The 16,074-nt window shown below is 36.4% G+C and overlaps 1 protein-coding gene across 2 annotated transcripts in view; it reads left to right on the forward strand.

Moving 5' to 3' along the window:
- Hook3 (hook microtubule tethering protein 3) overlaps window positions 1-16,074 on the forward strand; it is a 140,922-nt gene that overhangs the window by 60,099 nt on the left and 64,749 nt on the right. For both annotated transcript variants that reach the window (XM_042679498.1, XM_042679499.1), the window contains exons 5-6: window positions 2,375-2,507; window positions 10,084-10,151. In XM_042679498.1, coding sequence (XP_042535432.1) covers window positions 2,375-2,507; window positions 10,084-10,151 — 201 coding nt within the window. The remainder of the gene's footprint in view (window positions 1-2,374; window positions 2,508-10,083; window positions 10,152-16,074) is intronic.

Genomic DNA, 16,074 nt, shown 5'->3' on the forward strand with positions numbered 1-16,074 from the left:
AGTCAGGTAATGGCACATTTCTTTTTTTGGACAATATCACTCCTTCCTTTGCTTTCCCCCACTTTTCCCTTTCTGTCCATGCCCACAATTTACATAGTTCATTTTTCTATTCCAAGTTTGTTAATGGCATGCTTTGGTGTGAGGTCCATTTTTTGGTTGGGGTTTGTTTTGTTGTGCCTGGCACTTATTGAGGCCTTAAAATACCTACTAGTTTTAATTTTAGGCATACTTTTATATACATAAAATTTAATTTCCAAGAACTCTTTTAGTTTTCCAAGTGGAATTTTCATATCCTTTTCTTGTTTTATGAGTATATTTTCTGATTTCAGAACATATTTATCAGATATGTTCTTTGTTTAACCTATCTGCTTAATTTTTTTGTGTGTGTCATTCTAAAAGTTATCTTTCCTATTCAAGGGACAAATTATCTTTGTATTGCTTGATGATGCATTCATTCATTTAATTCAGTTGTTTTCCATTATCATTTAGAATAAAATTTACTTCTTTAACATAATTCACAAGGATCTAAGTGATTTATCCCCATTCCTATCTTCACTTCAATTCCTATTATTCTTTTCCCCCAGACATGCTACCCTCATCAGGTGTACCCCACCTCAAGACTTTGTCCTGGCCTTTGAGTTGTGCATTCCTTGCATATTGTATAGTTAACACTTAAAATAGAGGCCCTTCTTTCTCACAAATATCCATCACTTTTTCATTGTAAACATATTCAGAAAGTACATTAAATATAAATGTGAAGTTTAATAGTTATGAAGAGAATAATCGTGTAATGACTATGTAACATTGCCACTAGATTACTGCTTTCCTTTCTCCTATTCAGAGAAAAACTGATCCGTGTGTGTGTGTGTGTGTGTGTGTGTGTGTGTGTGTGTCTGTCTGTCTGTCTGTCTGTCTGTCTGTGTGTGTCTGTTTGTCTGTGTGTGTGTGTGTGTCTGTGTGTGTGTGTCTTGTGTGTGTGTGTGTGTGTCTGCCAGTTCTAGGGCTTGAACTCAGGCCTGGGTGTCTTTACTGAGCTTTTTTGCTCAAGACCAACATTCTACCATAGCTCTCCTCTAACTTTTTGTGGTTAATTTGAGGTAAGACTCTAAGGGACTTTTCCTTCCTAGGCTGGCTTTGAACCATTATCCTCATATCTCAGCCTCCCCAGGAGCTAGGATTAGAGGCGTGAGCGATTTGCATTTAGCTCAATCCTGATCTTTTAAATAATCTTTTTCCTTTTCTTAATAGTTGTTTGTTGTTGTTTTTAGTTGTTGGTGGGTTTTTTTTTTTTGTTAGTTTGCTGGATTCAAACTCAGTGTCAGTATTTTCACTCACAGATGGCTCCACTTGAGCTATACCTCCAGTTTAGCTTTTTTGCTGGTTATGGTTAGCTTGAGATAGAGTTTTGAGGGACTTTTCTATCTTTGAATTGTAATTCTCAGCCTCCCGAGTAGTTAGGATTACAGGCATGATACATCAGTGTCCAACTTCTTTGATAGTTTTGCCATTTATGGAAGTATCAATAACAGCATTAAAATTTTTCATTTTCTTTTACTTCCTTCATCATGCTGTTGTTTGAATTTCTTTATTTTTGTTTTTCATGTGGGAGATTTTACTCAACTGTGTTCATAATCCTGCCTTTATTGACATTTAAAAGTAAAACTGTAAGCTGGGCTACGGTGGCTCACGCATGTAATCCTAGCTACTCAGGAGGCTGAGATCTGAGGATCACAGTTCAAAGCCAGCCTAGGCAGGAAAGTCTGTGAGACTCTTATCTCCATTAAACCACTAGAAAACTAGAAGTGCCACTGTGGCTCAAGCAATAGAGCACTCGCCTTGAACTGAAGAGTTGAGGGACAGCGCCTAAGCCCAGAGTTCAAGCTCCACTACCGAAAAAATAAAAAAAGTAAAACTGTAAAAAGGCTAATATCTGAGTGGGTGTGTTTTTAGTGTTAAAGTTCTCTGTAGAATTATCCAGTAGACATTCTCACATTTGTTTGTGTAAATCATTTTGTTTGGTACTAATTTCCTCATGAAGAAATCCTTCATTCTTCTTTCTGGTATACATTTTTTCTACTCATCATTTGAGAGAAAAATGGTTCTAGTTCATATCTAGTTCATATCGAGTCACACTCAGAGCAATAGTACAGTTTCTTTGTTCAGTATACGTACCACACATCAAATCAGGGCCTAAGTTGCAGTGAGGCAAAATAGTTATAACATAGGTGTGAAGGCAAAAATAGAAGTTGGGAGTAAGATTGACAAAACAGCTCTGCCCTTGGTAGAAAGTTTATGGTGATAATTAATCTCTGCTAGTTATATTATATGGTCAGATAACTGTGAATGCAGTAGTAATCTTCTTATTTCCATTCAGATTTTAGGACAGCAGATTAATGACTTTACTCTTCCTGATGTGAACCTTATTGGGGAGCATTCTGATGCAGCAGAGCTTGGAAGGATGCTACAACTCATTTTAGGTTGTGCTGTGAATTGTGAACAGAAGCAAGGTAATTTACTTAAACTTACTGTGTATATTTAAAATATTGAAGGAAGTAATATATAATGTATAATAAATATTTTATGTATAATCAGATACTCAAGAACATCTTTCTAAGGCTGTCCATTTTCTATAATTTTGCTAATACTTTGTTTTTGTACTTAAATAAGTTTTGCAAATAAGAATAAATTCTTTATGGTAATAGTCTTCACCTGTAAGACCACATAATTCTTTTATTTATTTTTATTTTTATTGTACAGGTAATGTACAGAGGGGTTGCAGTTATAAAAGTCAAGTATTGAGTACATTTCTTTTTGAACAGTGTCACTCTCTCCCTCATATTCTCCTAGTTTTTTTCCCTCGCAATCCCTTTCCCCCCAAGTTGTGTAGTTCATTTCTAACATAGTGTCTAGTGAGTATCACTGCTGAATTAATTCACCCTTTGCCCCTCCATTTCTGAAGACCACATAATTCTATGAGTATGTTTTTTTTATTTGTTATGGTGCTGGGGATGAAACCTGAGGCCTCATACACACCAAACCATGTATGCTACCATTGAGCATATTGTTTTTCTTTGTAGTATTGGGGGATTAAACTCAGGTTCTCAAGCTTGCTAGGTAAGTTGCTCTACCATTTAAGCCATTCCATCAGCCCCTTTTTGTGTCAGTTATTTTACTTATTTTCAAGATAATGTTTCACTTTATACCTGGGCCAGCTGACCTGTAGTCCTCTAACTTATATTTCACCATTGTCCTTGGAGCATGACAAGTACATGCCAGCTTGTCCATCCATTGGGCTTCTTCTGTATCTGGGATGAAAGGTGCCACTGCAGTCTGTCATTGGTTGAGATAGAATCTCATGAATTTTATGATTCAACTGGCTTTGAACCTCAATCTCTGCTAGGATTATGGGCATGAGCCACAGTGCTCAGATCATGTAGATTATTTTAATGCAGTTTAACAACAGGTTATGAAATTTAATGTTAAGAGGGCATGGTCCATCTATTACTTTAGAAATTCAATGAGCAAACAGTTGCAGTGTAATGAGAGTGACTGAGATCCCCCTTGCCCAGCATATGTCTATAATAGATGTCTTAGAAATATTTTTAAAACGTTGAAACGTTGTCTTTGCTAGGGGGGGAAAGAGTGGGAAATGTCATTGTACATACTCTCTAAATAATAAAAATAAATTTCGAATTTAGTTCCCTACCTATAAATTTAATAGATATTCTCTCAAGAAACCATCTCTTCTCTGTGTGTGTATGTGTGTGTGTGTGAGAGTGATACTGGAATTGAGCATAGATCTTTGTACATACAAGGCAAGTACCCTAATAGAGAGCCTCCTCCTAAATTTTAAAGGTACTTTGACTATCTTTTAAAGGAAGAAATAATATTATACATTATCAAAATGGTTTTATTCTACTTTTTTGTGTGTGAAAACTGTAAGTTACTTCATATTAATGTACCCTAGCAAGAAAACCTTAAAGTTTAAAAACCATTCACGATTCATTTCATGAAGATGGACAAAGACTTAAAATTAATGATTTATCTATGTATATCTCAATACTAAAAAGCTGTCAGAACTACCATGTAAATCAATTATTTTTCGTAGCCGGGCGCTGGTGGCTCACGCCTGTAATCCTAGCTACTCAGGAGGCTGAGATCTGAGGATCGCGGTTCAAAGCCAGCCCGGGCAGGAGAGACCGTGAGACTCCTATCTCCAATAAACCACCAGAAAACTGGAAGTGGCGCTGTAGCTCAAGTGGTAGAGCGCTCGCCTTGAGCTGAAGAGCTGAGGGACAGCACCCAGGCCCAGAGTCAAGCCCCACGACCGACAAAAAAAAAAAAAAAGAGCATGGGCTATAGTATTTAACTAGACTGTTCAGTGCAGTTCTACTGCTGTACATTAGAGGGTAGGTATGTTATTGAATCTCAGCCTTTTAGCTTCTTAGTAAAATAAACATTTAGTGCCTACTTCATAAGGTCACTCTGGTGACTAAAATGATGAGATAATGAATGTAAAACAGTAGTTGTTTGCATATAGTAATGGCTCCAACAATATTAGTTACATGGAATGTAACTTGTTACAGACCTTTTTTTTTTTTTAATTTAGTTTTTGGGTCCGGTTGTGGGGCCTGAACTCTGGGGCCTGGGTGCTGTCCCTCAGCTCTTCAGCTCAAGGCTAGCACTCTACCACTTGAGCCACAGCGCCACTTCCGGCTTTTTTCTTTTTTCTTATGTGGTGCTGAAGAATCGAACCCAGGGCCTCATGCATGCAAGGCAAGCGCTCTACCACTGAGCCACCTTCTCAGCCCCCTACATACCATTTTTTTAAAACATGCATTTAAGCTATCTTTTGTGCATTTTTATAAACTTTCAGATAGTCACAATTTTGAAACTATCTTATCATAAGGAAGTCTTTAATAGTTTATGTTTTTTCTATGAATATAGGGCATATAAATTAGTGAAGTGTAGACTTAGAAAAAGTTATTTGTATTAAATTAACTTTGCAGAATTTGTTAGAAATATATATTGCTTTTATGTGTCCAAGAAATCCAAGGTGACATATATGTACTTTTTAAATTAAAGACCAGCATTGATATTTGCATAATAGTGTGGTCAACTTTTAGATACTTAAGTGTTCATCTGATCTTAAGTAAAGCTTTTTTTCCCTGTATTGACAGTTTTTCATTTTCACAATTTCAAATTATCATACATAGATATGTTTTACCTTAAATATAATTTTTCCTCTTCTCTAGTTGATTTATTTCACCAATATTTATTGAATTGATAAATTACAGGCTGATTACCTTGTAGTAGACAAAAAAAGATACAATATTTGCTCTCTTGAAGCTTGATTGGTGAAAAAGATATTAAATAATAACAAAAAATCAAATCAGAAAAAGAGATAAGTAGACAGGGGCTCTTCTAAATGATGTTTCTATTTTCCTATTTCCTCAAACCTGAAAATGGGAATTATATTTCTGTTAACTTGTTTTTATTCTATTTTAGTGGTCTAGAAGTTTAATAATAATAGTTAATGTTTCTTTGAAACTGACTGGTTTTATTAGTCTTCCATTCAGGATTTTTTTTTTTTTTTTTTTGGTCCTGGGGCCTGAACTCTGGCCCCCATTCAGGACTTTTTAAACCATATATTCTTGATCTCTGTTTTTATTTTTAAATTTTATCATACCATGCTCATATAGTTTGTAATTCAAGAATTAAAATACAGAACTTTCCACATTCACAATGTTTGTATATTACTAAGATGTCTTAAAGTTCCTGTCAAGACTTTAGAGAAATCTCTTAAGAATATACTTTTTGTTTTTTTGGGGCGGGGGGTGGGGGAGGGTCTGGTCTTGGGGCCTGAACTCTGGGCCTGGGCGCTGTCCCTCAGCTCTTCAGCTCAAGGCTAGCGCTCTACCACTTGAGCCACAGCGCCACTTCCGGCTTTTTTCTTTTTGCTTATGTGGTGCTGAGGAATCGAACCCAGGGCCTCAGGCATGCAAGGCAAGCGCTCTACCACTGAGCCACCTTCCCAGCCCCATTAAGAATATACTTTAAAGTGGATGAGAAATTGCTTAATTGTTTATGAGTATCTGATAATGACATTTTTGTTATTGTTGTTGGTTGTGAGACTTGAACTCGTGGCTAGGCACTATCCCTGAGCTTTTGTGCTCAAGGCTAGTGCTCTACCACTTTGAACCACAGCTCCACTTCTGTTTTGGGGGTAGCTAATTGGAGATAAGAGTCTCATGGACTTTCCTGCCTGGGCTAACTTTAAACTGTAATCCTCGATCTCAGCTTCCTGAGCAGCCAGGATAACAGACATAAGGTACCAGTACCCATCTCTAATATTGACTTCTTAGGGAACCTTAGAAAGTTCATCAAGCCCTAGTCTTCCAGAGTTCTTGAAAATGTATACCTGTTAAATTAGCATGTTGAGTAATCATACTTATTACAGAATAGAATTAGAAACAGTAAAGATATTATCTATATCCGTATTTCTATTCCTAAGGAAAAATAAAATAATATATATTGAGCTTCTTGCACAAACTAAATGTTCTGTATGGTTACATAGATTTAGTTTTCCCCCTGACATTGTATAAATGATAAACTTGTTGAGCAGAATTTTAACATCTCTCTAATTCTTATTTAGAGTATTTTCTGCTCTCAGGAATATAGTAAAGAATCATACATAATTGCAATTCTGAATGTTAAGTATTAGCTGTTACTTTGTATGTATAGGTTTATTGGTTACTTCAGCCATTTGCTATCTAACTTTTGAGGTGGGTTTGTTTTAGTGGTTTGGGTTTAGAGCTTTTGTTGTTTGGGGGGGGTTGCTTTTTTTTTTCTATCTAACTTTTGATGAGGTTCTCAGCCTATTTCCTTGTCTACACAATGAGTATGCAAAATCTTGAAGTCATCAGGAGTGAATGAAATTACATCTGAGTTTTTCTTTGTAAAAGCACTATATAAACAAAAAGGGCTTTTGTGAGATTTTGTTTCCACTGAGGATGTGGCTTAAGTGATAGAAGATTTGCCTGCAAGGTCCTGAGTTAATTCCCAGTACTGTGAGGTAGAATGAGAAATGAGGAGCAGTTGCTAAGAGCTTTGACTTAACTGACTTAACTTTTTTCTTGACTGACTTCTCTAATTGTGGTGAATTAGGTATGACAGGTTGGAAAAGGCAGTTTAGTAGTAGAAAACACACTGACAATAACGTTTGATTCTCTTCTATCTGATATTGTGGTAGATACTAATAGAACAAAAATGGTTTTACAAATTAGGAAGTTGGGGCTCATAAATATTTGATGTGCCAATATTTCTTACTTGTCAGAGACAAGTAAGACAAAAAATGTCTTCCACATTTAAGCTTAATTTGTGCTAAACCAGGCTATGAGTTTGGACAGCTAAGATTCAGGGTAAACTCTTTTGCATAGTGCACCTCATTCTCCAACATTGCTTCATAAATGTGTACTCAGTAATCACATGTAATTGTGTTTTAGACTTCACAGATATGTAAATCATGTTCTATTTAAAATATTACACACTAATGTATTTCTCATCATCATTTTATCATTTATCATTTTACGGTGTTCGCGGGGAAGGGCCTTGACGTGGCAACACCGCTTCTTAACTAACGCTTCCCCTCTCACACCTACTAACATCCTGACCTCCCTGCCCCACTGTTACTTCTTTGCTTCTGGTAAACTACCATTAAGCTTCTTTTCCCCATTACATGTCACTGCTTCCTTTCTTCTATGTTCACAGTCTTTCATTTTGAGGGCTGGTCAATCATCCTCACTACACTAGTTTCTGTGTTTGATACCTTAGAGTAGAATATCTTAAAAATATTCTCTTGCTGTATTTCAGTAATATAGTGGTTATCATTCAGAAAACTAAATAAAAATTGAGCTCAAGCTAAAGGAATTCTCTTTTTTTGGTTGTTTTTACACTGGTCCTGAGGCTTGAACTCAGCATCTAGGCAAAGTCCTTGAGCTTGTTAGCTTACACTCAGTGTTCTTATTACTTGAGCCATAGCTCTATTTCCTACTTTTTTGGTGTTTAATTGGAGGTAAGAGTCTCGCACACTTTCTGCTTAGTCCGTCTTCAAACCACAATCCTCTTATCTTAGCCTCTTGAGTAGCAAGGATTACAGGTGTGAGCCACTGACCCCAGCTTAAAAGAATTCTATATTTACCAAATAGTAATTAAGTCATAATATAGTTATCCTCTGCCCTAAAATTTGTGATTAAGATTTAGTTGTGTTTTGTATATTGTATGCATAACCACACTGAAATTTCAGTGGGTACAAGTTCCTTAAAACATGGTTTTGGGGCTGAGAAGGTGGCTCAGTGGTAGAGTGCTGGCCTTGCATGCATGAGGCCCTGGGTTAGATTCCTCAGCACCATGTAAACATAAAAACTGGAAGTGGTGCTGTGGCTCAGAGTGCTCACCTTGAGCTGAAGAGCTGAGGGACAGCACTCAGACCCAGAGTTAGGCCCCACCAACAAAAAAACAAAACAAAAAACATATTTTTGATAAGCTAAAAGCTTTGACATTTACAACTAGAATATTACAATATTAATAACTAGTAATGATATAAAATTAGTTTTTTATAAAACTAGTTACCTGTTTGGCAGAGGATTACAAATTGGCCTTCCAAATGTATGAGTCTTTTATGAAAATATTACTTTGACAATTTCACATTAAGACTTCTCTAAACAAGTATTTGGAGTGGTGAAATTATTTTGTATTTGATTTTTGTGTATGTGGAATCACAGAGGCAAGTTCAGGTAAAAACTTCCTCATTACCTTGTAAAGTATATATTTACTTTGGAATCCACCTGACCTGTTGATACTTTATGGTCAGTGTACTTTTGTCATCCATTATTGGATTTGAGAATAATTTAAAACAAGGCTTTTTTTTTTTTTTGTCAGTTGTGGGGCTTGAACTCAGGACCTGAGCATTGTCCCTGAGCCTCTTTGTGCTCAAGGTTAGCACTCTACCACTTGAGCCACAGTGCCACTTCCAGTTCTTGAGTGGTTAATTGGAGATATGTTCACAGGGACTTTTCTGCCCAGGCTGGCTGCAAACCATGATCCTCAGATCTCAGCCTCCTGTGTAGCTGGGATTACAGGCATAAGCTACTAGTGCCTGGCTAAAGCAAGGCTTTTAGAAAGAAAGGAATTGTTTTTCAACATTAGTAATAGTAACAGCTAAGAAATCTTTCTCTTTTTAGTTCTGGTAAGAATTAGACTATAGTGGTTGTTTCTTTAGCATAGTAAAGATGTGGGACATCATTTTATTTTATTTTTTATTTTTTGGTCCGGTCGTGGGGCCTGAACTCTGGGCCTCAGCTCTTCAGCTCAAGGCTAGCACTCTACCACTTGAGCCACAGTGCCACTTCTGGCTTTTTTTTTTTTTCCTGCTTATGTGATGCTGAGGAATCGAACCCAGGGCCTCATGCACGCAAGGCAAGCGCTCTACCACTCAGCCACCTTCCCAGCCCAGTAGGACATTATTTTAAACCCCAAATCATACAGTAATTAGCAGTACTAAGTTTCTATCTTAAATTCCTTTGTCCTAAGCAGGTGTCGGTTTCATTGTTTTATTTTTCCTCTGTTGTACAAAATATGAAGTTAAGAGTTTGCCCCATTCAACCCTTGATGTCACATAAGATTAATGAAGACTTCAGAATTTTTTTAAACAATGTAGTAAAGAATAATGTGAACAATAATGCTTGGATTTTAGAAAAGTTCTTTCTGGCTTTAGACTTCGCCATTTCATCATTCACATTGATGCATATTTATTATACTCATGCTGTATTCACTGATCTTTAGCAGAGCTTCAACTTTATAAGCAATGGTAAAAGGAAGAAAAAATGTCTTCAGGGAAGATAAATGCAGTCGTCTTCAGCCTTTACTGTGGCATGTATATGAGGCACACTAACCATGTATGAGAGATTGTAGGAAGAGTCAACACATAGGAAACCACTTATAAAAATCAATGCAGTATTAGCCTTTACCCCTTGGACTGTTTTTAACTTGAATAGTGACATTCCAGATTGTTCTTGTTTACAGAATACATTCAAGCCATTATGATGATGGAAGAATCAGTTCAACATGTTGTCATGACAGCCATTCAAGAGGTATGTTGGAGTTTGTGCATACTTTGTGACAAACTAAAATAGAAATTTTAAGTTTAAGTAATAGAAGTTAAAAATTTTGAAAAAGAATCTACTCATTTTTTGACAAATTTTGTTCAGGGCCTCATATAACTTAAACTCTTAAGCTCTTATCATCATTATCATCATCATCATCATCATTCCCCTACTTTTTCTTTACACTTAGGATAGAACTTACTTTATTTTTTAAAAATCATACTTGGTTAAAACAATTTTTTTTTTTTTTTTGCTATTGGCTCAAATTCAGCCTGGGCAGTATCCCTGAGATTTTTTTTTCCAAATTTATTGTTCTTTATTTATATTCAATAAAATGGAGGGGAAAATCCTGTTTTGAGCCAAGAAGGAAATTCAACAATGGCAGAAAACTTAAATGTGCTAATGACATTTTTTTTCCATCCTGATGAGTCATATAATTCATTTGTTCAGTCCAAAAATTCTTTAAGAAATAGTCCTTTAACATTATCTGTGTCCCTGAGATTTTTCCTCCAGGTTAATGCTCTACCACTTGAGCTACAGCTCCTCTTCTGGCTTTTTTGAGTAGTTAATTGGAGATAAAAGTCTCACAAGGCTTTCCTGCCTGGGCTGACTTGGAACCACAACTTCACATCTCAACTTCTTGAGTAGTTAGGATTATAAGCGTGAGCCATCTATGCCCAGTTCACAACTCTTTATTTAAATTTTAAATGCTTCCTTTACAAATATAAATGTATCTGTTCCCTCATTTTTAAAAATATCTTTAATGAAAAAAAAAAAAAAGGAGGCTATGATCCTAGATCCTCAGGAGACTGGGATCTGATGGTCACTGTATGAAGCCAGCCCAGGCAGCAAAGTCCTTGAGCTTGCTGAGCTACACTAGGGAATCAGATCTATGTCATTATCAACTCTAATGGTCATATTTTTCAACTAAAAAAATCAATCCAGATTGTCTAATGCATGATCTGATCACAGAACAGAATATTTAAAATTAGGCTTGTCCCCGGAAATCCAGGCCATCTGCTTACTGTTGTGTTACTCCACCCATTGGCTTCCTCATCACACACAGGCCTGGAGATGCCCCAGCTGTTAGCCAGGCCTTGGGACTGAGAAGTAGGGAAAGGGAAAAAGAGCTAATATATACTGAGTTCTTGCCATGTGTCAGACATTTTCTATTATCTCATTAACTGCCCAACCATCTAAGATAGGTACTCTGATAATCCTTTGCACAGATGAAGAGACTGGTTCAGACAGCTAGACCCTTCCCCAAGGTCACACAACTACCAAACTAGGCTCAGAGTAGGCTCATGACCCCAGTGAGGTGAGCTATCTAGCAGAGAAAGGCCTTCTAAGGAGTGAGAGAAGCACAGAGCAGAAATGCTAGTCAGCTACTGTGAACTTGGGATATAATGGTAAGAGGTAAAGAGACCAAAGGCAGATTCCAGCTCTTCTCTGTCTTCTGGAATACACATTCAACCTCTCAGTCCCATACATTGTAAGTATACTGGTATGTGCTCACAGGAAGTGAGGATGTTAGGAGGGGCTTGGAGCCCATCTCCAAGGAATAGTTGGAGGAACTGTTGCTATTTGGCCTGGATTTGTGACTTCAGAGATTTCCATTTCTCTTTTTTTTTTTCTGTGCCTCCCCTTACAGACTTATATAGTTTTTTGGTTTTTTGTTTGTTTTTTTTTGGGTCCAGTCGTGGGGCCTGAACTCTGGGCCTGGGCGCTTGTCCCTCAGCTCTTCAGCTCAAGGCTAGCGCCCTACCACTTGAGCCACAGCACCACTTCTGGCTTTTTTCTTTTTGCTTATGTGGTACTGAGGAATCGAACCCAGGGCCTCAGGCATGCAAAGCAAGCACTCTACCACTGAGCCACCTTCTCAGCCCTAGACTTATATAGTTCTGAGGGATACAGAAGACAGGCATGTTCTGTGTGGTCCTAGAAGTCAAAGATAAGAGGTGCTTGCTATAGGGAGTCAGATTTGAAACTTGCTCTGGTCAGTCCAAGCTATCCTGTCATATCCTAGAGAGAGCATGAGCTCCCCATTGCTACAAAAAAAAAAAATCTTTAATGAGCCAGAAACTGTAGACTAATTCCCAAATATAATAATAAGTAATATCTATTATAAATGAGCTGCCTACATCACATTTAATATTTGGTTCTCTGTTTGACAAAAGTGAGTCCAATCCTAGTCATATCCCAGGCAATTTCTGTTGAATATGTAGAGCATAAACTTATGAAAGTACAATATCTAATAGCTAGTTGATCTCAACATGTGAGAATCTTTTCAGTCATAAAAGAAATGAGGCACAATCTTAAAGGAAATGAAACCTACAGATTTGATAGGAATATGCAACTAATAAGAAATTACATGACAGGGAAAATGCCAAATATAAATTGTGTTGTCTTATACATTTTTGCATTTATCTCTGACACTACCCAGAGTTGAGCCATATTTCGGTTTAAGGACACAGTCATCCTCTCAGAGACTAGCTCCAGTTTCAGGAGTATCCAGACTACCTTACATCTGAACAATTTGGTTTAAATTCAGGGGTTCCCACTACACTTAAGTTTCATAATTCACTAAAATGATCTAGAATTCAGGAATGGTAATAGTTCTATTATAGCAAATGGATGCATTTTTAAAATGTTAAGCAAAATAAACATAAGGTAAATATCTGAGATGGTTCTAAATGCAAAGCTTTTGTTGTCTTTTCCCTCTGGACATGTTATTTTCTGGCTTATCTCATGACAATATACAGAGTTTTCCCAAACAGGGAAGTTCATGTGGCATTTTATATCCAGAGTCTTCATTAGGAATTTATTACTTTAAAGTGATTATTTGAATCACTGGCCATGAGCTTGAAATTGGTTTCCAGCTCCAACTTTGTAGATTGTGTAGTTGATCTAGTTGGCATGGCTTGCCCCAACCTGTATTCATTTTTCTTAACTGACTATAAATAATAGACACTGTTCTCAATAGGAAAATCCCAAAGATTTAGAGACTACTTTTTAGGAACTGGAGGACAAAGGCCAGCCAAGATTTTTACTATACACTACCTTTCAAAACAACAAAGTATTTTGAAAAATTGATCACATTTATGTTTTGGCACTGGTAGCAGGAGTGTAAATCCAGGTAATCTTTTACAGTCCTATACAATTAGCTTTTAGATGAGGATTAAAATGACTACTATCCAAGCAAGATACCAGCTTGCTTTGTACTTTAGTCCTAGATTGGTATGGCTTCTCTTTAGTTACCAGTGACCTAGCTTTTTTTTTCTGTAAGATCAACCTAATAAAATCTGTGCTATCCTGGGCTGGGAAGGTGGCTCAGTGGTTACATGCATGAGGCCTTGGGTTTGATTCCTCAGCACCACATCAGCAGAAAAAGCTATGGCTCAAGTGGTAGAGCACTAGCCTTGAGCTGAGCTAAGGGACAGTGCCCAGGCCCAGAGTTCAGGCCCCATGACCAACCCAAAAAAAAAAAAAAAATCTGTGCAATCTTTACACAATTCCCACTCAGTGGTTCAACTTGATTCCCAAGCTCCAGCTTTCACATTCACAGTCCAACCAGTAAGAAGAATGAAGGGAATGTACTTCTTAGTAAACTTGTATGGCTTCTCACCAACAGTAGTTAGATATCAGTCACACAGTTATCCAGGAAAACTGAAAAAATGTGGATCTTATTCCTGGTGCTCATAGACTATAAGGATTCTTTTCCTAAACAAGAATAAGAAAAAGAAAAAGAACAGTATTTACCTTACTGCAACCAATCCTTTAATTGTACTTTAAAGAACTTATCCTGGGCTGGGAAGGTGGCTCAGTGGTAGAGTGCTTGCCTTGCGTGCATGAGGCCCTGGGTTCAATTCCTCAGCACCACATAAGCAGGAAAAAAAAGCCAGAAGTGGTGCTGTGGCACAGGTGGTAGAGTGCTAGCCTTGAGCTGAAAGCTGAGGGACAGCGCCCAGACCCAGAGTTCAGGCCCCACGACCAGCGAAAAAAAAATTTTTTTAATTTAAAAAATAAAGACTTTATCCTAAAAGAAACATGAAATACAAAGACAAACTATAATAATAATAGTAAACATGTTTTTAAAACCTATTATATGCTAGATAGTGCTGGTAGTCACTAACCAGTGTCATCAGTTAACTCATTTTAAATTAATTTTAATTAATTAATTTAAATTAATTGTAATTACTACTCAGATGAAAAATTTGTTATATTTTATCACAATAATAAAATGAAGAAGCATTTACACTATAATCCTGGGAAATACAAGTTATTGTCATCATTTTATAAAATAGAAACTGAAGCATAGGAAGTGAGTAATTTGCTCAGTTTCACACAAAAAGTAGTGGCAGGTAGAACTCAGATCATGCCTATAACCATTCTGATACTATATCTCCTCAATAATTACCTCAGTACTATTCCTACTATTGAAACATTAAATATAACCTAAATACCCAGCAGTATGGCAGTGGATAAATTCATTATGGTATATATTGGCTTATTGCATAGTTATTAAAGCATATTTTTGAAAAATATTTAATGCTATGGAAGAAACTATGCAATACAAAAAAAAAAGGACACCAAAGTAGAAAACATGAGTAGTATAGTTTCATTTCTGTTAAAAATTAAGCCGAATGCTGGTGGTTTAAACCTGTAATCCTAGATACTCAAGAAGCTGAGATCTGAAGGTAGATTTTCGAAGCCAGCCTGGGCAGATAAATCTGTGAGTTCTTTTCTCCAGTTATCCAACAAAAAGCCAGAAATGGATATGTGACTCAAGTGGTAGAGCATCAACTTTGAGTGAAGAAGCCAAGCAAGAACATAAGACCCTGAGTTTAAAACACAGTACCACACCCCTCAAAATTAAAATGAGTAAAAATACATTTATCATATTAGCATTCTAGATTGTTGCATACTCTTGACTATTTCTGTTTTCTAATTTTGTTAGCAGAAATATATAAAAATGGTGTGTTTCCATTAGTTAGCTAGTATTTAAATTATTGTAACTCCATCCAATGGAATATTATATAGCTGATAACATGTTAAAATGTGTAACATGATAAAAAAGAATGGACAAATTTGAATGAAATGAGATACACAATTGTATGTATGATAGGATGCCAATTAGATTTTTAAAGTATACCTATTACATAGATACTTTATTCATTTACCAAATAATTGTTTGATACCGATTAATTCTAGTATTGGTTACCATGACACAAGTAGACACTAGGGTTGAAACGCAGTTGAAAGCACCATGATGAAGAAAATATAAAAACATCCAAAAAGAATTATTTAAGACTGTTTTGGTGTTAAGTAAAGCTTCTCTAAGGAGAAGATTTAAATTCTGAACGGTGAGGTGAGGTAAAATAAGAGACGTGCAGAATGGTTTTGGAGTCCAGGAAGCAAGAGAAAGCAATACATAGAGGAATTCAATTAAAAATCAGTACCCATAGTAATATTGTGAGGAGAGTAGTCAAGAGATGAAACAGGAAACAAAATTATTAAGACATTGTGCAGTTGTGTTAAGTATTACAATTTTAGAAAGTAGATTCTAAAGAGAGAATACATTCAAGTCTGTATTTGAGAAAATCTGTGCAATAGGAAGGACGGGTTAGAGGAAAACAAGGCTAGAAAGAGGGAGAGCTGCTAACAAGACCTTAGTAATTATGCAGTGATGATGTTGCTGCAAGAGCAAAGAAAAGTGGGCAGATCCATTGGATCTTGGGATAGGGAGATAGGTCAGATGGGTAGATTTATGAAATTGAATTTATTGAAATTGAATGATTTGTTATAAAATCCCTTTTTAAGACACATTCTCTTTTTTCATCTTTATTCAGATGCTACTACTATTATTAGATTGTTATATTAAAGTATACATAATATAAACTTTTCTATTAGT

This window comes from Dipodomys spectabilis, unplaced genomic scaffold (assembly GCF_019054845.1).
Source record: "Dipodomys spectabilis isolate Male_0828 unplaced genomic scaffold, ASM1905484v1 ptg000052l, whole genome shotgun sequence".
NCBI lineage: Eukaryota > Metazoa > Chordata > Mammalia > Rodentia > Heteromyidae > Dipodomys > Dipodomys spectabilis.